The sequence below is a fragment of the Mytilus galloprovincialis genome, chromosome 6 (assembly GCF_965363235.1).
Source record: "Mytilus galloprovincialis chromosome 6, xbMytGall1.hap1.1, whole genome shotgun sequence".
NCBI lineage: Eukaryota > Metazoa > Mollusca > Bivalvia > Mytilida > Mytilidae > Mytilus > Mytilus galloprovincialis.
Genome location: NC_134843.1, coordinates 16,747,648 through 16,770,136, shown reverse-complemented (window position 1 = coordinate 16,770,136; position 22,489 = coordinate 16,747,648). Strand labels below are relative to the sequence as shown.

Sequence of the window (22,489 nt, the reverse complement as noted above, 5' to 3'; positions counted from 1 at the left end):
CTTTTTATTTTAGCCATGTCATTGTAAGTTTATTTTCTATATATGAGGTTGACTGTCCTACTAGTATCATTCGTCCCTCCTTTACTCGTATAAGCAACAAAAACATAAAAACAGATTTCATATAAATATCATATTGTAAAGTGGAGGCATAAAACATCAATGCGATGTCTTCGGCAAATACTTTTATAATGTTTGACAGCAAGTCAACTACGAACTAAGATTGACCCCTTACCTATTAAAATGACAATAATTTGGCTGAAACGCCGGTCCATTTAAAGTGCAACAGAATGATCTAAGTCCTAATGGCTGTCATTATATATTATTTTAATGTCTTCACTTGGAATTACTAAGCTTTCTAACGTTTCATTCTGTTTAACATAAACATGTGTTGTTTTGTTTCGTTCGAATGCTATCTCAGTTTCATTGGACTGCATCAGTGGTCTCTTGGTGATACAGAAAAAAAGTAAAATCACAAAAATACTGAACTCAGAGGAAAATCCAATCGGAAAGTCCATAATCACATGGCAAAATCAAATGACAAAACACATCAAAAACGAATGGACAAGAACTGTCATATTCCTGAGTTGGTACAGGCATTTTCAAATGTAGAAAATTGTGGCTTAAACTTGGTTTTATAGGGCTAAACCTCTCCCTTTGATGACAGTCTCATCAAATTCCATTGTATTTACAATGATGCGTGAACTAAACAGACATGGTAAATAAAATAGTCAAAATACGGGTACAGCAGTCATCATCGTGTAATAATTTTAATAGGAACAATTTAACAGAACACAAACACATCTATCTACAAACACATTCATTGATTGACGTGTCTCACGTCAGAAAATTTTATACGTCACATATATTTGTTGTTCAATGTATATACAAACAATTTTAAAATTTCACATGGGCAATTTTAGCATACAGAGTTAAAAAATCAAAAGTATGTAAGAATTAATTTCAGAAATAGACCGAGATTTAAAATATTCCAAAAGTTATATAGAATTTATAAGAATCCACAAATAGTTCATTCCACTACGCGATTGAATAATTTTGACTTTTGTGGTTCAACGTATTTTCTAATTCATAAAGAAAATATCAGAATGACATAGAATAGAACAATATCATACTGACGGGATCAATTAAATAAACTCATCATAGATACCAGGACTAAATTTTGTATATACTCAAGGCGCGCGTTTCGTCTACAAAAGATTCACCAGTGACACTCGAATCCAAAAAGTTTAAAAAGGACATGAGTGTTTTGGTGCTAGATGTCGTTGGTTTGAATCCCGGCTTGGTCAATCCAAAGTCGTTCCCATTTACGGATTACGAACAGAAACTGGTGGGCACGATGTCAGGATAAAGTGGACGGGTAGAATAATATGTCTTTCAACAGACTGCATATCTAGACTAGTGGGATCAGTGTCGGTATAAAGTGGCCGTGTAGGATAACATTTTTTCCTTCAAACTGCATATCTAGACTGGTGGGCACGATATCAGAATAAAGAGGCCGAGTGCAAATCTAGACTGGTGGGCACGATATCGGAATAAAGTGGCCGAGTAGAATAACATGTCTTTCTTCAAACTGCATATCTACACTGGTGGGCACGATATCAGAAGAAAAAAATGGTCGTGTAGAATAAAATGTCTTCCTTCAAAATGTATATCTAGACTGGTGGGCACGATATTAGAATAAAGTGGCCGAGTAGGATAATATGTCTTCCTTCAAACTGCATATCTACACTGGTGGGCACTATAACGGAATAAAGTGGCAGATTAGGATAACATGGCTTCCTTCAAACTGCATATCTAGATTGGTGGGTACGATTTAGGAATAAAGTGGCCGAGTAGGATAACATGTCTTCCTTCGAACTGCATATCTACACTGGTGGGCACGATATTAGAATAAAGTGGCCGTGTGGGATAACATGTCTTCCTTCAAACTGCATATCTAGACTGGTGGGCACGATTTCAGAATAAAGTGGCCGTGTAGGATAACATGTCTTCCTTCAAACTGCATAGCTACACTGGCGGGCACTTTATCGGAATGAAGTGACCGGCAGAATAACATTTATCCCCGGCTTAGTATATATCTAGGATTTTGATTGAATAACATACGTCGTTACAAAACCCATAGTCCCTGGGTGTTGCTAACCCATATCCCCTGACGTTGCTAACCATTATCCCGGGGAACTTCACGCAAGTTTTCCTTATTTCCATGATTGCTCCTTGTGAAATATTAAATTCTGTAGATTATCCATGATGTTTGTAATCAAATATTTAATTCATTAACGATTTTATCCTATTATGCCGTTCCTTTACACTCATTTCATAAAATGCATCACTTGACTGCAACATTTTCAAGGAATGGGACTACTGACCAGCTATGCAAATGACCCACGTTGACGTCACACCATCTATGACGTAACTGTCACAACATTGAGCGCCAAATTTGACTCAATCCAGTTTCTCTGTCTCTGTATTAAAAACGTCTTATATTTGACTACCTGTAGGGTTCTACCACAGGTAGTACTCTACACCCCGTTAAAAATATGTAAAATTTCCAAATTTCAATAAAACTGTTTTAGATAATGAAAAAACGTTGTTTTCACGTTACACTTTGTACCCGAATTTTCATAAAACTCGACCGATTCGGACTAAGACCGGGGATAAATTCGTTATCTACATTCATATTCGTAGATATGGATATTTTAACACCCTTCAGTACCCTGTACACTCTTCGGCTACGCCTCAAGGTGTACTTGGGTACTTCAGGGTGTTAAAATATCCATATCTACGGATACGAACGTAGATAACTTATAGTATTCCTTCAAACTGCATCTCTAGACCGGTGGGCACAATATCGGAATAAAGTGTCCGTGTAGGATAACATGTCTTCCTTCAAAACTTCATATCTGGACTGGTGGGCACTATGTCGGAATAAAGTGGCCGAGTAGGATAACATGTCTTCCTTCAAACTGCATATCTAGACTGGTGGGCACTATATCGGAATAAAGTGTCCGTGTAGGATAACATGTCTTCCTTCAAAACTTCATATCTAAACTGGTGGGCACTATATCGGAATAAAGTGGCCGAGTAGGATAACAGGTCTTCCTTCACACTGCATTTAGACTGGTGGGCACGATATCGGAATAAAGTGGCCGAGTAGGATAACATGTCTGCCTTCAAAGTAGATATAGGAAGATGTGGTATGAGTGCCAATGAGACAACCCTCCATCCAAATAACAATTTAAAAAAGTAAACCATTATAAAGTGCATATCTAGACTAGTGGGCACGACATCGGAATAAAGTGTCCGTGTAGGATAACATGTCTTCCATCACACTGCATATCTAGATTGGTGGGCTCGGTGTCGGAATAAAGTGACCTTGAAGGATGACATGTCTTCCGTCAGACTGCATATCTTTTTTTCTAAAAACTTTTGTATGAATTCAACTATGTTCAACTCGTGCATAAATAATTAATTTGTGAGGTATATTATTGTATAGCCTTCTTTTAATTTGGTAGCACAAAATTCTAATTTTAATAAAAAAAAATGAGATGGTTGTATTTAATTAGATATAATTTCGGCAATTTCAAAGATTTTAAAACAAATATACTAATATTACCATCATACATGAAAGAATTCCAGAAAGTGTTTACAAAAAGATATTAAAATCATTATTAGTACATGAATATAATAGACCATACTTGAAAGAAATTTTTTTTTTAAATTATACAAAACCATGTGTTAGAATGACTAAATAAAGTAAAAAAAATAAATTAATCTAATATTTGCGATAAAACCAAAATAGATCAAGCCATTAATACCATAAAAGAACAACACAAATTAAGTCCGAGACATGGTTCAGAAACTTGTATTAAATGTTTAAATAAAAAAAAAAAGCAAAATCATACCAAATACTGAACACAGAGGAAAATTCAAAACTGAATATCCCTAATCAAATGACAAAATCAAAAGCTCAAACACATCAAACGAAAGGATAACTTTCATATAACTGACTTGGCATTTTCAGATGTAAAACCTGGTTTTATAGCTAGCTAAACCTCTCACTTGTATGACAGTCGCATCAAATTCCATTATATTGAGATCGATGTGAATGTGTGAACAAAACAAACAGACATAATAGGTAAAAATGTCAAAAATATGGGTAAAGAAGCGAACATTGTGTTATGATCTTAAAGCAACTTAATGATACTTTTCATAAAGTACAAATTAGCTCGTATGCCTTATACGAAAGATAGAGCATTACAAACAAGTCTCCTGCATTTTCATAAAGAGGCTTATGTACAATCTTAAGGAGGTAGACCTAAGTTAAGGAAAATAACTCTTAAAATCATCAGTACGTTTGAGTCAACCATTTTCATTATATATATATATATATATATATATTCTAAGCTTTTAAGTTACATAGATTATTTTTAATCTGTGTTTCTGGTAAATGCTTGAAATACATTTATGAAACTAAACTTTCACAAACACATCATTGAAACATTAATAGGTCTACATCCTTAAGTGTTGTAAACTTGGTTTAATAAGTTTCATATTTTAATGAGATATCAAATGTGTAAAATCGTTTTGTGTATAAAACTGAGCGTCACTGATGAGTCTTATGTAGACGAAACGCGCGTCTGGCGTATAAAATTATAATCCTGGTACTTTTGATAACTATTTACACCACTGGGTCGATGCCACTGCTGGTGGACGTTTCGTCCCCGAGGGTATCACCAGCCCAGTAGTCAGCACTTCGGTGTTGACATGAATATCAATTATATGGTCATTTTTATAAATTTTCTGTTTACAAAACTTTGAATTTTTCGAAATACTAAGGATTTTCTTACCCCAGGAGTAGATTACCTTAGCCGTATTTGGCACAACTTTTTGGAATTTTCGATCCTCAATGCTCTTCAACTTTGTATTTATTTGGCTTTTTAACTATTTTGATCTGAGCGTCACTGATGAGTCTTATGTAGACGAAACGCGCGTCTGGCGTATAAAATTATAATCCTGGTACTTTTGATAACTATTACCACCAATTTTCTGAGCAGCCTGTACAGTCACAAGCTTCTTATCACCTAAGTCTTGCCCAGGGTTCTCTAAGATCACATTGCGTTCATTGAAGTCGACAAATACAAAAATGTATCTTGCAGGTGGAATATTTAGGATGTCTTCATGTCTCCTGACCAGATACTGGATAATGTTGTGTTTTCGTCTTCTTGTTGCTAGAGCCGATTCTACCAATTGTTTGTGCAAATTCATAGTTTCAGAGTAAAAACTCAATACACATACTTTATTATCTAAGACCGGAAATCTGTGAGTCCTATCCAGTATACTCTGTGGCCTCTACAACATTATTACGAAAATGCAGAAAAAAACAAAAATTCTTGAAAATCGTTTCATGATAACTGCTCAAAGAATTGTACGAAAACTGGAAAATCCCCCTTTTTTATGAATAAAAAATTCCGAAACATAAAACATAAAATCTTGAATTTATAAAACAATTCACCAAAGATTCATGAAAACTGCTATAAGCATTTTTGAGTAATTGTCTTAAAACTGGAAAAATCCCCACTTTTTAATTGAATAAAACCCCCTACCTCGGAAACGTAAACTCTAAAATTTATACAAATCGCAAGGGAGATCATGTTAATAAAAATAACAAGGAAAATTCAAAACAGTAATTGTCGAATCAAATTACAAAATCAAAAGCAATGCTCAAACATATCAAACGATTGGATAACAACTGTCATATTCCTGACTTAGTACAGGAATTTTCTTATGTAGAAAATACTCAAAATAGTATTTTAAATCTAGTTTTATAGCTATCGAAACCTCTCATTTGTATGACAAATGCATAAAATTCCATTATCCTCACAAAGATATATAAACAAAATAAACATACATAATAGGCAGAAATGTTAAAAATAGGGGTACAGCTGTCAATATTATGTTATAATTTTATTCAATGGAAAATTGAAATCTTTGTCTTTTCTTCTTCAAATTTTGCATCGAATAGATTTGCTAATAACCAATGAGTCAGTGACCCTTTTATTATTTTAAATCGTTAAAACAGAATTTATGTCAACGACTAATATTTTTGGAAAAAGAACTATGGATTATAATTGAAGATTAATAATTCTTTAACAAGAACGTTTATCGCCAGTTGTATATGCTTTCTACACAAACGTTCGCCTATTTTGACAATTATTGTAAAACTTTGTCATAATTGTTATGCTCACATATTTTAAAATCATGTGTTCGGTTTCAATGAGGAGAATAATTGTAAAAAGGATTTTGAAATGTTTTTATTATCAATTTGCTTGGATTCACTCTAAGCTTAGTCTTATTCAGAAGATACGTTGTGTTTACTTTATATAATATGAATTTTCTTCTCCAAAATTCTTAAAACATTGGAAAATTGAAATACCCGAAACATTAATGTTAAATAATTCAGGACAAGGTCTGAATATGTCAGTCGTTTTCTATATCTGGCAACTCTTTGAGTTTACGTATACGCAAAATTAGATGTGAAATACTTACTACGTTACCCTGTCTTCTTTCATGTCCATTTCCGTTAGGATTTTGAGGCAAATCTTTCTGGGAGTGTTCAACATTCCAATGATGATTATTTAAATAGACAACAATTACAACAAGTACAAACAAAACATCAACGACAGATACTACACTCATCCAGGGAAAAGCATCTGCAATTAAAAAGAAATTAAGCTACATATAATCTGAACGAGGCTAGGCTGAAAGCTGTCCAAAAATATATTTCCCTTTTCAAGATGTTCTGATTGTTCATGATCCCCTCAAATTACTTTATTTTTTGTCGTTGTATTTAATTCGAAAAGGATTTCAGCTTTCCAATTGTAAACTTTCCATTTCTATGTAGCAGATATGTAGTGTATATCTCTCATGTTTTCCCGGGAAGACTTTTCCTCTCATGACTTTCTAAAAAGACGGTTGTTGTTTGTTTGAAGCTGTTTGATCAAGGATGTGCCTAGTGGTTAAAATAAAGTCGTTCCTTTGAAAATTGAAGCCACCATCAGTTGGTTTTTAATGTTTTGGAAGATGACTAATAATATGTTATAATTGTTGTAGCCCACCTGTCCCTATCTCCTCACCGAATGAAACTCGTCACTGAAATAACCATCAGTAACACGACACGTGCCACATGATGAGCATGACCTGGTTTTCCTACCGAAACAGCTGAGATAATCACCGATTGAGTTGTCTAATCTTTCGTGTCAAAAGACTAATGATTATCTTTCTGTCGTTTTCGGGATGGTTTTTCATTGTGTTGATGTTTTTTCTTCGACTTTTGAATTGTTAGTGTTCTTTTTTTAAATTCATAGAATCAGGGTTGTTTTTTCTCTAGACATTAATCTGTCAAATATCAGTAATAATTTGTTTTACTTTTAAAATATTTTTTTTGATTCGACGTAAACAAATTCTACCAAAATAAGATTTTCCTATTAATACTAAAGATACATGTATGAGCATCAGTCTAACATTATTTGTGTATTTTTACAACAGCTATTACTTCACTTTTAATTACAATAGCATTACTATTTCTATTTAAGATTTTTTTTGTTGTTGCAGACAAGCACTGAATTTAAGCAGTTCCTGTATCAATAATTACACCCTGATTTGAACAAATTTTCACTGAAAATGCAAAAAGCTTGATTACATGTACAATAAGTAAACGATAAGCAATCGTGTTGATTTTCCGCTTAAGAAAATGTGACATTCTAAAGAATCAATCCTTTTTCCTTTCTTTTTTTTTCTTAACAAAAGGTGATTATTTTCTAAATTATATTTTAATATGTTGAAATTTGATGAATAGAAATATGTGGGGAGTTATTTTATGAAATAGTATCCCGAGTCTAAGCATAGTACATAGACTTACTTCAGCTGTTTGTAATGTTTTAATAACAATATTCATGAAGAAAGCTCTAATTTTTTTACCATTACATTATATTAGAAATATTTCTTTAAAGGGAGTTGACTATAAAAGAGGGACAAAAGACACCAGAGTGACATTCAAACTCATAGACCGAAAATAAACTGTCAACGCCATGGTTAAAAAAAACCAAAGACAAACAGACCAATAATAGTACCCAAGACACAACATAGGAAACTAAAGGCTTAGCAACATGAAACACCACCAAAAACTGGGCATGATCTCATGTGCTCCGGAAGAGCAAGCAAATCCTGCTCCACATGTTGCATCCGTCGTTGTTACAAACCCGGTAAATAGTCTAATTCGGTAGGCTACATTCGTGGAAGGGTAATGGGGTTGTAGTTACGACATAAGGAATATATGCGATATCTTCTGTGAAACGGATATTCCATAACGGTCAACCAACTCGTGATGGCGTCCGTAAAATTTGCGAAGAGATGATTTCAATTTCAATTTCACCATTTGGAACTGTTTAAAAGCTTCCTTTTGAGCAGCAACCCTCTATCAAGGAAATCATTATAAGAAATACAAGCCCGGGAATTTCGTATCAATAGGGGAGATATATAATCGGTATGCATGCACTGCTGGAATGTCAATTGCTACATAGAAATGAAAGTTTAAAATTTTGTTTTCAATCAGACCTTATTGAAAATTGTTTTGATGTCAAGTCAAGATATGAGGCAGACTTAGCTGTTTCTGTTGTATCCTCTAGTTCGATGGAATAGATGCATTCAACATTGTCACCAAATTTCAAAGTATTCAGTGAGTGAACATCGTATAACTTATTATTCATTTACCAAAAAACTTAGATTTAATAATGAATGGGTTCAAGAATTGAACTGTTTAAAACGGATGGTTTCAACTTTATAATATGAAACTCATACAAAATTTCTTTTATATTCTGGTATATTTTATATAGCAACCGATTACCGCAATGTAAAAACTTATTTATGCATGGTTTAAAATAGCGCACTGCAATAGTTTTTGCCATTCGCCATCGTATATATATGTAAATCACCGTCATTCAGAAGAGACTTCAAATTTGTTTTTCTTTCGCTTATCTTCACATTTTTCAGCATTGTGGTTTAATTATTGCTGCAATCTTTTATATTTTTGTGTGTAAATGTATAAAAGATCGCAGCAATAATAGAACTCGGACATGTATTTGAAATAAAGTACTGTTATACTATAAATACAGTACTTTATTTCAAATATATGTCCCAGTTCCATCAAATTTTCAAACATATTATGTTTTTCTTTCAGTTAATATCCAACTAGTTCAGCTAGCTCGTGCATAAAACATGATCATCATTTTCACATGGAACAGTTGTTTCTTTAACGAAATTGTCGCTATAAGATTATAGTAATTACATTCAACTAAATATATTTTAACAACTGTAAACTTAAAATAGATATTTTTACCTAAGGTCTGTAAGGTTTGCCCAATTGAAACCAAGGTTGGAAGTGTTTTTTCTATATACGTTGCGTTTGATGAGACTTCTTTGGACAGATTTGCAATAGTTTCATTAAGGGTGTCAATGCTAACATTACAAAACCACATCTCTTTCTGTACTTTCGAAGCAGCTTCGTCTATTTCAGATTTTATATTTTCTACTTTATTTCCACTTTCAGTCACTTCATTCTGTAATACATCAAATCGGATTTTCGCATTCGACACATCAATCTCTAACTGTTTTGTGCTTTCGTATGTCTTTTCAATGTTTGTATTAACATCAGATTGCTTATTTTGAAGTGTTTTTAATTCTTTTTCATAACCAGAAACACCACTGCTCAATTCGTCGACCTTTGTTGCCGTCTTTGATACAGCAGACTTAGTTATTTTCATTTTTAAATTCAATGTGGACATAATTGAATTAACGTTAATAATTTCTGTTTCAAGTTGGTCTACACCTTCATGCATTTCAGTCATTTTAGCAGCAGCTTTGCCGGCTATCTCTAACTGAGGCTGCAGATCTGTTACATTCTTAGTTACTTTAGATAAACGCAAGGTCATACTATTGACAGAGTCATTTATTTCTAACATCCTTACGTTAGAATCCGTTATATTTTTAAAAAGCTCTGTCTGATTTTGAATAATAGGTGCCAGTGTACTGTTTGCAGCATCTGCATTTTTCAATAATGAATCAATTTGGCTTTTGGTGGTTTCAATTGAAGTATTGAATCCCTCCAATTGCTCCCTTTGATTGTCAGATAACTGTTTGAGCTTGAAATAATCCTTGTTAATCAAAGATACAGAAGACTCTATGTCTTTTACCCTTTTGTCTGTGGAATTCATACTTTCCAATTCCTTTCGTATAGATTCAACATCATGTTTTGCACCCGAAATAAAGATTTTAATTACATCAATTCTTCTCCCAACATCTGTCAATGTATCTTTAAAGTGTGGAACATCTCTCATTATCTCTTTCAACCCATCGATTAGCTTTGTAAATTCGTTTGAGTGTTCTAACGCTAGGTCGTATTCGTTTAGCCTAATCATGTTGTTAATGGATAATCCTATACATGGTACTATCACTACACCTATTATTATCGCAAGTCTAAAATTAGGTAAAATAAACGACTTTAAAATAAGATTATACGGCAGTCATTAAACTCAATGAGAAAGAATGATAATGTCACTCAACACTGAATATATTCTTTGAAAGATAACTAAAACACTCTGTGTTAAAATAATCAAAGATACCAAGTCTATGCAAGACGCTTCAGTGACACTCGAATTTAAATAGATGGAATATTCAATCAAATACGAGATTGAAGTGAACTGAAAACAGCTTAGCCCGATGTACAATTTGAAAACTTGTGGTTTTAAGGGCACAACCTTTGAACAATGTTTTATTATCAGTTTAATTATCAGTTTTTCAACAGAAAAGACCATAACTATTATCAATAAAATATCATGTCAGCATAGGTATTGTAGCGGGTCGAGGGTTGGTAGCGTTTCTTTATTGTCTGTTGCCTGGTATATCAGATACCGTGACTGCTATGCGGAAGACAATATATACTATTGGACTGCTGGTAAACAGTTGTCTCACTAATCGATTAATATTCAGCTCAACTGCCGCCGTGGTCTTGTTTGTATAGGTAACGATAGCAGAAAGGGGGTGGGGTGGGTAGCCTAACTAGCTGTATAAATAGCGGGTTGGCGTTTCAATAAATACAAAGTCGTATTTCGAACTTAATATGTATAATTTAATAAGTTAGACTGACGAGTTATTCAACATATTACATATTTATATGATTTATATAATCAATAAGTTTAACAAATAACTATATTATAACAAGACTCTGTTATAGCTACAACTTTATACAGGAACGAAATATATAGTCAATAACAACTGGTTACTTCTCTGGTACCTGTGATAGTTACAAAAGGGGGGAGTGGGGTTGGGGCTGGGGTAGCTCTGGTTCAATATGGGTAAATGGACTGGTAATAACCAAAAGTACTTAATAAATAATCAAAGCATATAATCCTTACAGATCCTTACACATTTTAGCATAAATTGAACACTTAAGTTAATATATTTAAGGAATATTGTAGAAGATATTTAACAGTTTATAGTTAAATATGACGGTTTCCGCGGTGTTCCGCAATCGGCGGTACTGTATAAATATTCACAATGAACTTTCTTATTTAGCTAGCGTGATCCTAATAAGCCTTTATAATAAAAAGATCTAGAATAAATATTAGCAATAATCCTCAAAATCCTAAATTATTAGAACCTAACCTTAACGAAATAACTGGATATATATGAATTCTCTATTTCTGCTAGTTTGTTTATAATTTAACAATATGGCTGCCCAGGAGGAACAAGACTGAATAAGAGAGAATGTCGCGCATGAATTTATAGTACACGACACACTTTGGACACGATTTGGACACACTTTTGACGTTTCTAACGTCAAATGACGTCACGACACAAACTGCACTGTAAACATACGGGGACTTTTATAAGACTTTGTAAATAAAACAATGGCGGCCCCCAGGGTTGAAGTGACCCGTTAATAAAAAGGGATAAAAGCTACATGTCTCGGAGACTTATGATCGTTGATACCGGTATAACTACAACAAGGAACCAGAGAATCACGTTAGTTTTACTTGAGTGTAAGTTAAATGTACAACTCGTACATTAAAATAGTAAATTCTACACTTGTCACATACATCATACAATTATAAAAATATATAGTCTTTGGATTTGTCCCCATTTCCCGTATCATTTGCCTTTCCATCTATAATAGTATTTACATTTCATTACACAATATAAAGAACGTGACCCACAAAAGACATGATCAAACATGAATAAGTTAGAATTACAAATCCGTAACAGTATTATAGGGGATCTTGGTATCTATGATGCGTTTATATACACCACACATAACTTTTTTATCCAAGTTTTTATTATAAAAAAGTGGTAAATTAAGAAAATGTTGGTATTGTCGCCTATTGCAGAATAAATAGTACCGCTTTCTCTCTAAGACCGCATTTCGCTTGTGATTTAGTATACGAACAAATGGTATCGGTAGATGAAACTGAGATTGTTACCATAAAACTTATAATTATGTAGCATGACTTTAGTTGTTCTTCATCACAACTTCATAGGAGCACCCCCTGTGAATGATTTTTTTTTGTGTGAACATCCAAATTCGCCGTTTCAATCAATATATGAGCCACGTCGGATAGAAATCGACCTTTTGCAATTCGACGTCAAACCGAGTAACGTTACGATAAAGTTTCGCATCGTTTTCATACATGTAGGAAAAAAACATGTTTCTTTCCTACAAAACACAAACTACGTTTTTTTTCAAAAAAATATTGTGTGGACATTTCTAATCGAATTTTAATGTACTAATTGGTACCAATAGAACAAGAATTGTCAGAATTATATTTGTTTGTTTGTTGGATGTTGATGGTTAATATGGGCTGTTGGCCATGGTCTGTGGGATATTTTGGACAATTTCTGTTTTTCCTCGACATATTATTTTTTGTCCAGACGTTCATCTGGGTTTTTCCCCATATTGTCCAAAATATCCCACAGACTAACAACCCATAGCAACATCCAACAAACAAACAAACAAAAAATGTCAAAACAAGAATGTATCCAAAGTACACGGATACCCCACTAGCATTATCATATTCAATGTTCAATGGACCCTGAAATTAGGAAAAAATATAATTTGGCATTAAAAAGAAAGATCATACAATAGGGAACATGTGCACTAAGTTTCAAGTTGATTTTACTTTAACTTCATCAAAAACTACCTTGACCAAAAACTTTAACCTGAAACTCGCACTTTCATTTTCTATGTTCAATGGACCTTGGAATTGGGGTCAAAAGTCTAATTTGGCACTAAAATTAGAAAGATCATAGCATAAGAAACATGTTTAATTAGTTTCAAATTGATTGGACTTCAGCTTCATCAAGAACTACCTTGACCAAAAACTTTAACCTGAAACTTGAACTTTCATTTTGTATGTTCAGTGGACCGTGAAATTGGGGTCAAAAGTCTAATTTGGCTTTAAAATTAGACAGATCATATCATAAGCAACAAGTGTACCAGTTTCAAGTTGATTGGACTTCAGCTTCATCAAAAACTACCTTGACCAAAAACTTTAACCTGAAACTCGCACTTTCATTTTCTATGTTCAATGGACCTTGGAATTGGGGTCAAAAGTCTAATTTGGCACTAAAATTAGAAAGATCATAGCATAAGCAACAAGTGTACCAGTTTCAAGTTGATTGGACTTCAGCTTCATCAAAAACTACCTTGACCAAAAACTTTAACCTGAAACTCCCACTTTCATTTTCTATGTTCAGTGGACCGTGAAGTTGGGAAAAATATAATTTGGCTTTAAAATTAGAAAGATCATAATTATCATAAGCAACACGTGTACTAAGTTTCAAGTTGATTGGACTTCAGCTTCATCAAAAACTACCTTGACCAAAACCTTTAACCTGAACGAACGCACAGACGAACGGACGGACGAACGGTACGACGAATGAACGGAAGCACAGACCAGAAAACATAATGCCCCTCTAATATCGTAGGTGGGGCATAAAAACACAGAACAAACAACTACTTACATGGTACAAAAAGCCATAATACCATTATAAAACAAAATTCAGTCATTGATATTAAGAGAAAAAAATATACTTTAAAAATCAAACACTAAAAAGTTAGCGCAAAACATTACAACTTTCAAAATTGACCATGTGATTGTGACAAAATTGTATATATGACACAAAAGGGCGTTATAATTGTACTTACAATGATAATAGTTTTTTCTTTTCTTTTCTGCTAACGTCTTCTTTTGATCTCCAAAGATCTTCCATTCTCCGAAGATCTTCTTTGAGTTTTTTCATGTCCTCTCCATGTGCCTGTGCCTGTGCCTGTGAAGTGGGCATTGCAATGATAAAACCTGAAACCAAAATATATAGTCGATATACTCATCATTATTGACGTCATTTATGGCAAGCCGTTTAACTATTTATTCTATCTTCAAGATATCTTATCATGTTCATAAACTTTATAATATATCTTATATAGTGTATAAGATATCTTATATAATTTATGAGATACATGTATCTTATAAAGAAAATTATATAAGATATCTTATAAATTATATGAGATATCTTATAAAGTATATAAGATATTTTATTAAGTATATAAGATATTCTATACAAAAAATATTCATAATATATCTCTTATACGTTACAAGATATCTTATAAACTTTAGAAGATATCTTATAACGTATACATAAGATGTCTTATAAAATATATGAGATATCTTATCTTATATAATATTTTTCTGAAATTAGGCAAAGTGTTGAAAGAGAAGCTAATGTACCTATGGTGAAAAGAAAGAAGTGATCGAAATCACCATGATTACTGTTTAAAATATTGAAGGAGATGTGGGCATAATCATATAAAGAAAAAATCGTCCTTCGTGGTATAGTTATGAAGAAAAAAGTAATATAGATAGATTGCAATAGCAATGTTGCATTAATGTCATTCATTAGAAATTCCAGAAGATAAAACGATGTCAGTAGATCACATATTCAAATATAAAAGCAATTCCTTTGAAATTAATAAGACATATATTCATTAAATCGTATTCACAATTTTAAGTTTGCTTTAATTTATATTAAGAAAAAGTGCTAATAAAGTTTCATGATCAGTAAGGAATTCATATACCCCAAATAATACAAGTTTTTCAATATGTGTATAAAATTGTAAACAAAACTGCAGGGGTGGATCCAGCCATTTTAAAGGGGGTCCAACTGTATGTCCCCATTCAAATGCATTGATCGGCCAAAAAAAGGGGAGTTCCAACCCCTGGAACCTACCCCCTCTGGATCCGCCAATGCATGACGATCAACTATTAGTAGTTATCTCTTTCACATGTACATTTACGCAAATGTCACTTCTATCTTAAAAGGACGTATAACTAATATACGTCCTTGTATCTTATTATTCTATTGTCAGATATATTGTAAGTTTTTCATGCATTAATCAGAAATGTGTAATGTGTGTATACATCCCGATATACATATTGCATTTTATCTATATCGAATTATTTCCATTAATTTACTGTACGTTGAATTTGTTTTGATTTTTACTTTTCTTGGTAACCAGGTTTCATAATATTTTTTTTTTTATCAAACATCTAACATCATTATAGAAAAATGCTTAACCATGGCCTTTTCTCGTCAGACAGTTAACCCATTGGTAATTCTATAGTGAGTCGTTCGTTTTATACTGAATACGCATCCGAATCTAATGGGACGTTACCGAATCCTCGTGAGTATTTGCTCTGCTCACAGTAATTAAGATCCTTGCTACAACATGATATGAGGGGTCCTGTTTCAAGTAAAAATTTCTGTTTTATCTGACATACTCTCTTTTTTCAATGGCAGTCAAATTTCTCAGTTCTTCATCTTATTTGTGCTCTTCGATACAATGTATGAAATATTTGCCCCAAGAAGTTAAGCGAGCGAGCCACAATCAATCAATCTTACAAATGTGTATTACGTTGTATAATACTTGTTGATTACAAGTAAATAACTAGAAAGATTGAAATGCTTCAAGCTATTATAAATTGTAATAGAGAAACAAGATATGCTTCTATTAATTGATATGCATAAACATGCATGAAATGTTTGCCACTGGAAGTTAAGCCTATTAATTGACACAAACAAATATCATCTCATTATTCTTTAAATATATTGGTATATTTTGTGAAGACTCAAGGGAAAATACATATACATTGGGGTGATGAAAGGTATTATGTACATGCAGTTAGAATGGTAGTATCTTGATAATGCATGTCAAATCAAAGCCTTGTTTAAAAAAAATTGAAAATAAAATAAGTTTCAATTTAACTTTGCAAATTGTTTTCTGGTTTTATAACAACTCTGATAATCTAGCCTACTAAAGACCAGTCATGGCATTGGTAAATTTAAAAGTAATTGAAATGGATATATACCAATGGGAAGCTGGAGCTGAAGTAAAGACATGGCTTGGATATCTGCATATAAATAAAAACAGCCACTATATATATCTGCATATATTATTTGATAGGCAAATCATAGTATTTGAGTATCAGTACATTACTATAAACTAAATAAGTAATTTGTACATGATGAATTCCTTAGAATTTACCATCATAATTAAATAAGTTGGCACAATATTGTACTTTTGTTATCAATAACATAATGATGATCTTTAAAAACCTGAATAAGAAGTGCACTCTATAATTGAACCAAAATGTGTTGTCTTCTTAAGAAATCAATAAGAAGTAGCTATTCTTTACCTTCATTGAGTAATTAATTATAAATAAAAATTTTTGGTCACACCAAAGATTCTAAACTACACATACTTAATTTATTTTGTCTTTTTTATAACACAAACATCAGGTTTTCCTATAATTCTATTTGGTTTCTCTCAAAGGCAACTTTCAGCTCCAAATTAACCCCACCATATGTCCATGTGCATGTAAGGAAGCTAGTCAATTTTATCTCTTTGCTTATTTTTACTTCTTTGTCATCTGGATAATTTGATTCTTGATAGAAATCTTTGATGGTTTCTTATAAATCAAAGCTCATTTTTTTTCTAGTTTAAGCAATTAATCTTTAATAATCATTTACCTAAAAAAACAGCCTCTGTTATAGCGATTAGTGTTTACAATAAGAAATAATAACAATGGATATGCGGATAATTGCCTCAAAAATTTCTATAAGCATATTTAAATAATGACCGAGGAACCGAGAGAACTTTTCATCTTCACAACGAGATTACGTATTGTTGACTAAAGCCCAAAAGTAAAACAGAAAAATCGGTTATTTTTTAACTTTCAATTAAACACATAATATTTATAGGGGAGGACTCAGTGGCGGATCCAGAACTTTTCCTAAAGGGGAGGCCCGCTGCCTGACCTAAGAGGGGGCCCGCTCCAGTCATGCTTCAATGATTCCCTATATAATCAACCAAATTTTTCCCACGAAAGGGGGGCCCAGGCCCCCCAGGGCTCCCCCCCCCCTGGATCCGCCTATGGGACTCACTGGTTATATGCTATTATTGGTAACTGTATACGTACATACTAAATTAATACCTGAATTCATCAATTTGAAAAAAGGATTATTATTTCTAATACCCCAGTCCCACTAGGCCACGATCGCACTACGATCTGTGAAAAAAATCAATTTTTTATGATCGTGGTACGATCTCGTAGGTCGCAGTAAGGTCGTGGTGAGGTCTTCAAGATCGCGAAGAGCGTGGTCAACTTTGAACATGTTCAAAACAATCGTGGTGCGGTCGTGGCGAAATCAGGTCGTAGTAGAAGCGTAGTGAGAGCGCACTAAGATCGTAGTAAGATCGCAAAGGTCACTGTACAATCATAGCGAGAGCGTAGCGAAAGCGTGATTCTATTCGGAGAGACTGCGCTACGATCGCACAGCGACTTTATCACGACCTAACTACGACCATCACGTTCTCACTGCGACCCAACTACGCTTTCACTACGACTATACCACGCTGTTCACGACCATAGTACGATTCTAGCACGCCCTTGCCGTCCCCATCACGCTCTTCTTACGACCTGACTGCGTTCACACTACGACCATCATTCTCATTGTCATTTTCACATAAAATATATAAAAAAGATCCCTAGATTTTGTTTGTTTGAATGTAATTATCCATTTGCTCTAACGGCTCAACCATGCTTCTCGTTTTTATATAGATAATTAGACCGTTGGTTTTCCTTTATAAATGATATAACACTAGTAATATTTTGGGTCCTTTATAACGTGCTGATTGATGTGAGCCAAGGCTCCGTGTAGAAAGCCGTACCTTGGCCTATAATGGATTACTTTTATAAATTGTTACTTGGATGGAGAGTTGTTTCATTGGCACTCATACCACATCTTCCTTTTGGTGGCATGACTGTATTGTTTCCGAGAAATCTACGATTTAATCAGAAATAGAAGGAATTGAACTGTATTGATATGGAACACGATGTTGACGTTAAATTGCTGAGAACGTAGTAAGATCGCGCTATGAACGTATTATAATCGTGGTAAGAACGTGTTATAATCGTGGTAAGAACGTGTTATAATCGCAGTAAGATCGTGTTGCAATCGGATAACTCGTGGTATGGTCGTTGTGAGAACGTGAAGAGCGTAGAAAGATCTTGATAAGCGTAGTGAGTTCGCAGAATAAGCGCGGTGAGAACGTGGTATAATCGTAGCGGGGTCTTTGTAGAAGCGTAGAGAGGACGTAGTAGCATCGTGAAAGAAACGAAAATATTCATTTTCATGCCGCTCATACCGCGACCTCACCACGATCTAAATTTATTTTGGATCGCGGTGAGCGTGGTGCGATCGTGATCTAGTGGGACTGGGGCTTAAGATCTCACAGCTACGTTATCACGACCTTACTACGACCATCACGTTCTCACCTTGACCCAACTACGCTTCCGCTACGACTTTACCACGCTGTTCACGACCATAGTACGATTCTAGCACGCCCTTGACGTCCTCATCACGCTCTTCTCACGACCGTCCTACGTTCACACTACGATCATCATTTTTATTGTCATTTTCACATAAAATATATAAAAAAAAACTCCTTAGTACATTTATTGCACACTATAATTACATGCCAGAAAACCGACAACATGCGTTGTCTTATCAAGAAATCACTAATAGAACTTTTTGTCCGGTTTATAAACAATTTAAACGGGAAAAACCAACGGTCTATTCTATATAAAAACGAGAAGCATGGTTGAGCCGTTAGAGCAAATGGATAAATACATTCAGACAAACGTAATCTAAGGATATGTTTGTGACATCATATACTACACGTATTCAGTTATGATTTTTCTTAACTTTATATTGATAGCTACACCTTTAAAATTTCCTGTAATGATTTTATCTCCCTTTTTTGTAAGAACCGATGGTTTTCCTTTAAATCAGCCCCATCACATCAGTCTTTTTTTTCTTCTGTACTTTATAAACTCTTAGAAAATGTTATCTATATGAAGATCTTCGATAGTCTCTTGCAAATTGAAAACAACACTTTCAATAGTTAAAGCAATTTAGAGCAACTAAATATTGTTTAATGGTTCATGCAAATAGATATGGAAATAACGAATGTGTCAAAGAGACATAAATCATACAAAAAAGCAGAAAAAAGGCCGAGGTGTCTTCAATACAGCGAGAAAATACCGCACCCGTCGAAAAGGATCTTCAGTGGTTGCAAATAAACTAATCATAGATACCAAGATTAAAATTTCATATTAACGCCAGACGCTCATTCGTCTACAAGACTCATCAGAGACGCTCGAATCAAAAATGTTTTAAAGGTAAAATAAAGTACGAAGTTGAAAAGAAAGACTTGAAAATATTGTGATATTAGCGTGATCAAGGACGCGCCCCATTTTGTATAGAATATGCTGCAGCAAAAACAGTTATAATACACATAAAATTGAGAATGGAAATGGGGAATGTGCCAATGAGACAACAACCCGACCATAGAGCAGACAACAGCAGAAGGTCACCAACAGGTCTTCAATGCAACGAGAAATTCCCGCACCCGGATACGTCCTTCAGCTGGCCCCTAAACAAATATATACTAGTTCAGTTCAGTGATAATGAACGCCATACTAAACTCCAAATTGTACACAAGAAACTAAAAGTTAGAATAATACAAGACTAACAAAGGCCAGAGGCTCCTGACTTGGGACAGTCGCAAAAATGCGGCGGGGTTAAACATGTTTGTGAGATCTCAACCCTCTCCTTATACCTCTAGCCAATACAGAAAAGTAAATGCATTACAATACGCACATTAAAATTCAGTTCAAGAGAAATCCGAGTCTGATGTCAGAAGAAAATAAACAAAATGACAATAATACATAAATAACATCAGACTACTAGCAGTTAACTGACATGCCAGCTCCATACTTCGATTAAACTGATTGAAAAATTGTGTCTTCATCATATGAATATCAGGCACAATCCTCCCCGTGAGGGGTTTAGTATCATACCATCATAACATATATGAGAAGAATATAACCCGTGTCATGGCAACAACTTGTTTATTAATAATAAATGTGTTTAGTTCCGATGCAAAGACCCTATAAGTGAATCAGTACTAACGCCAAAATATGCAATCTTTAATGACCTGACAACAGTATCGTAACTATATCCCTTCTTAATAAGTCTATTTAAAGGTTTTGTTAGCTTCTGCGGTGAATACTGACATTTTTGTGCTTTATAAAGAATATTTTCCAGTCCATTTATTAGATATTTAAAATAGAGAATACTCAACTCAGAGAATTTATTCATTCGGATTTTATCATATAACGACAAACGCTTGATAACATTTTTTACGAAAACTTGAACATAAGTTTTGAAACAAGTAAAACATTGGAAAATATTTACCAAATTGAGACACTTAACTGCAGGTTTTAAGTACATTATTTAAATTAGAGTTATCTTTCTTTCGGCCTGCTTGTTCTCTAACTATTTGTTAGTCTTTGAATATTTTTCATAAATGTTTTAAAAATGTTCAATAAAAACGTGTATATGTTTGTCAATCTTTCTTTCTGATTTATACCATACAGAGCGTACCAAATAAAGACAACAGTAGTATACCATTTTTTGAAATTCATAAATCGATAGAGAAAAAAACAAATCCAGGATACAATTTAAAACTGAGGGAAACGTATCAAATATAAGAGAACTACGACACAATAGAAACACAACATTAAAATGTAACACACGCAGAAACGAACTAAACTATAACAATGGCTATTCCTGATTTGGTACAGGGCATTTTCAGAAGAAAAAAAACGGTGAGTTGAACCTTGTTTTGTGGCATGACAAACATCCCGCTTTAATGGCAATGTAAACTATAACATTAAAATTACAACATTACAAGACAGGACTACAATACATATCAATAGGAGAATATAGTTATCAAAAGTACCAGGCCTATAATTTTAATACGCCAGACGTGCGTTTCGTCTCCATAAGACTCATCGGTGACGCTCAGATCAAAATAGTAGAAGAAAATGTAGGACAGAGAAACAAACGAAATATAGTCAAAAGGTACCAAAGCAAATTGGTGTTCGACTTAAAACTTGAAAACATTAATACTCCATCCTTATGTAAGATGAACATCTATATCTAAAGACCATTTTACATTAATTACCAAATCATCAAATGCCGAAAATTAATCATAGCAAGTTTACTCCAATATAAGTTTATGATATGCATGATATAGTCATAGGCATTCTGTAACAATCGCAAAATCGAAATCGAAAGTAGAATAATGTTCAAACAAGAGCCATACTAATGTTTACAATCGATTGATCTAGCCTACAGCTTCTATAATACAATGCTTCTAATTACTATTTAGCGTATAAGCTGAGAAGTAGATATAATAACTGATTTGTTACTCTACCTTTGGTGGTCTTATATGTTACAATCTACCATTAGCTCCTTTAATACGTGAAACTAATCGTGGCAAATGTATATAATAAAAGGAGGTAAGATAAAAGATAAATTTATTTTATAATAGTGTCACATATTGATCGACATAATAAAGAACACACATATTTATATCACCAGTTAAAACATTCAATACCCAGCCATAAAATTGACTTACGAGACACTTTTAAAATTCTATGTTTACATTAAATTCTTATAAAAATCTGTATTTACACTTAGTTACAATCACATTGTCTGTTTAATAAATAAAAAAAGATCGGGAGACTGGTCTGACTCAATCGACAAGAATGTTCGGGCTGGTTTACCTTTGTCGTCATCGATCTGACTTTCTATACGTGAGTTTTGGACATGTCAATACATTCGAGTAAGGATCGAGAAGACAGTCACTCGAGACGAGATCGATAATTTGTCGAGTAGTGGTCGAATTGATAGGAAAAGGATCGTGTAGAGATCGTGATTGGTCGGAATACAA

General features: G+C 33.6%; 1 protein-coding gene across 3 annotated transcripts in view; it reads right to left on the bottom strand.

Moving 5' to 3' along the window:
* The window catches only part of LOC143079071 (uncharacterized), an 87,944-nt gene extending 65,902 nt beyond the window's left edge, over nt 1–22,042 (bottom strand). For 2 of the 3 annotated variants that reach the window (XM_076254231.1, XM_076254230.1), the window contains exons 1-6: nt 21,971–22,039; nt 16,494–16,535; nt 14,276–14,426; nt 9,413–10,548; nt 6,565–6,728; nt 5,055–5,367 (exon numbers count right to left, since the gene is read on the bottom strand). In XM_076254231.1, the coding sequence (XP_076110346.1) occupies nt 5,055–5,367; nt 6,565–6,728; nt 9,413–10,548; nt 14,276–14,426; nt 16,494–16,524 (1,795 nt within the window). In that variant the 5' untranslated portion in view covers nt 16,525–16,535; nt 21,971–22,039. Of the gene's footprint in view, nt 1–5,054; nt 5,368–6,564; nt 6,729–9,412; nt 10,549–14,275; nt 14,427–16,493; nt 16,536–21,970 lie in introns of all 3 variants that reach the window. The other variant, XM_076254232.1, reaches the window with a different exon arrangement.
* Nucleotides 22,043–22,489: the final 447 nt, after the last annotated feature.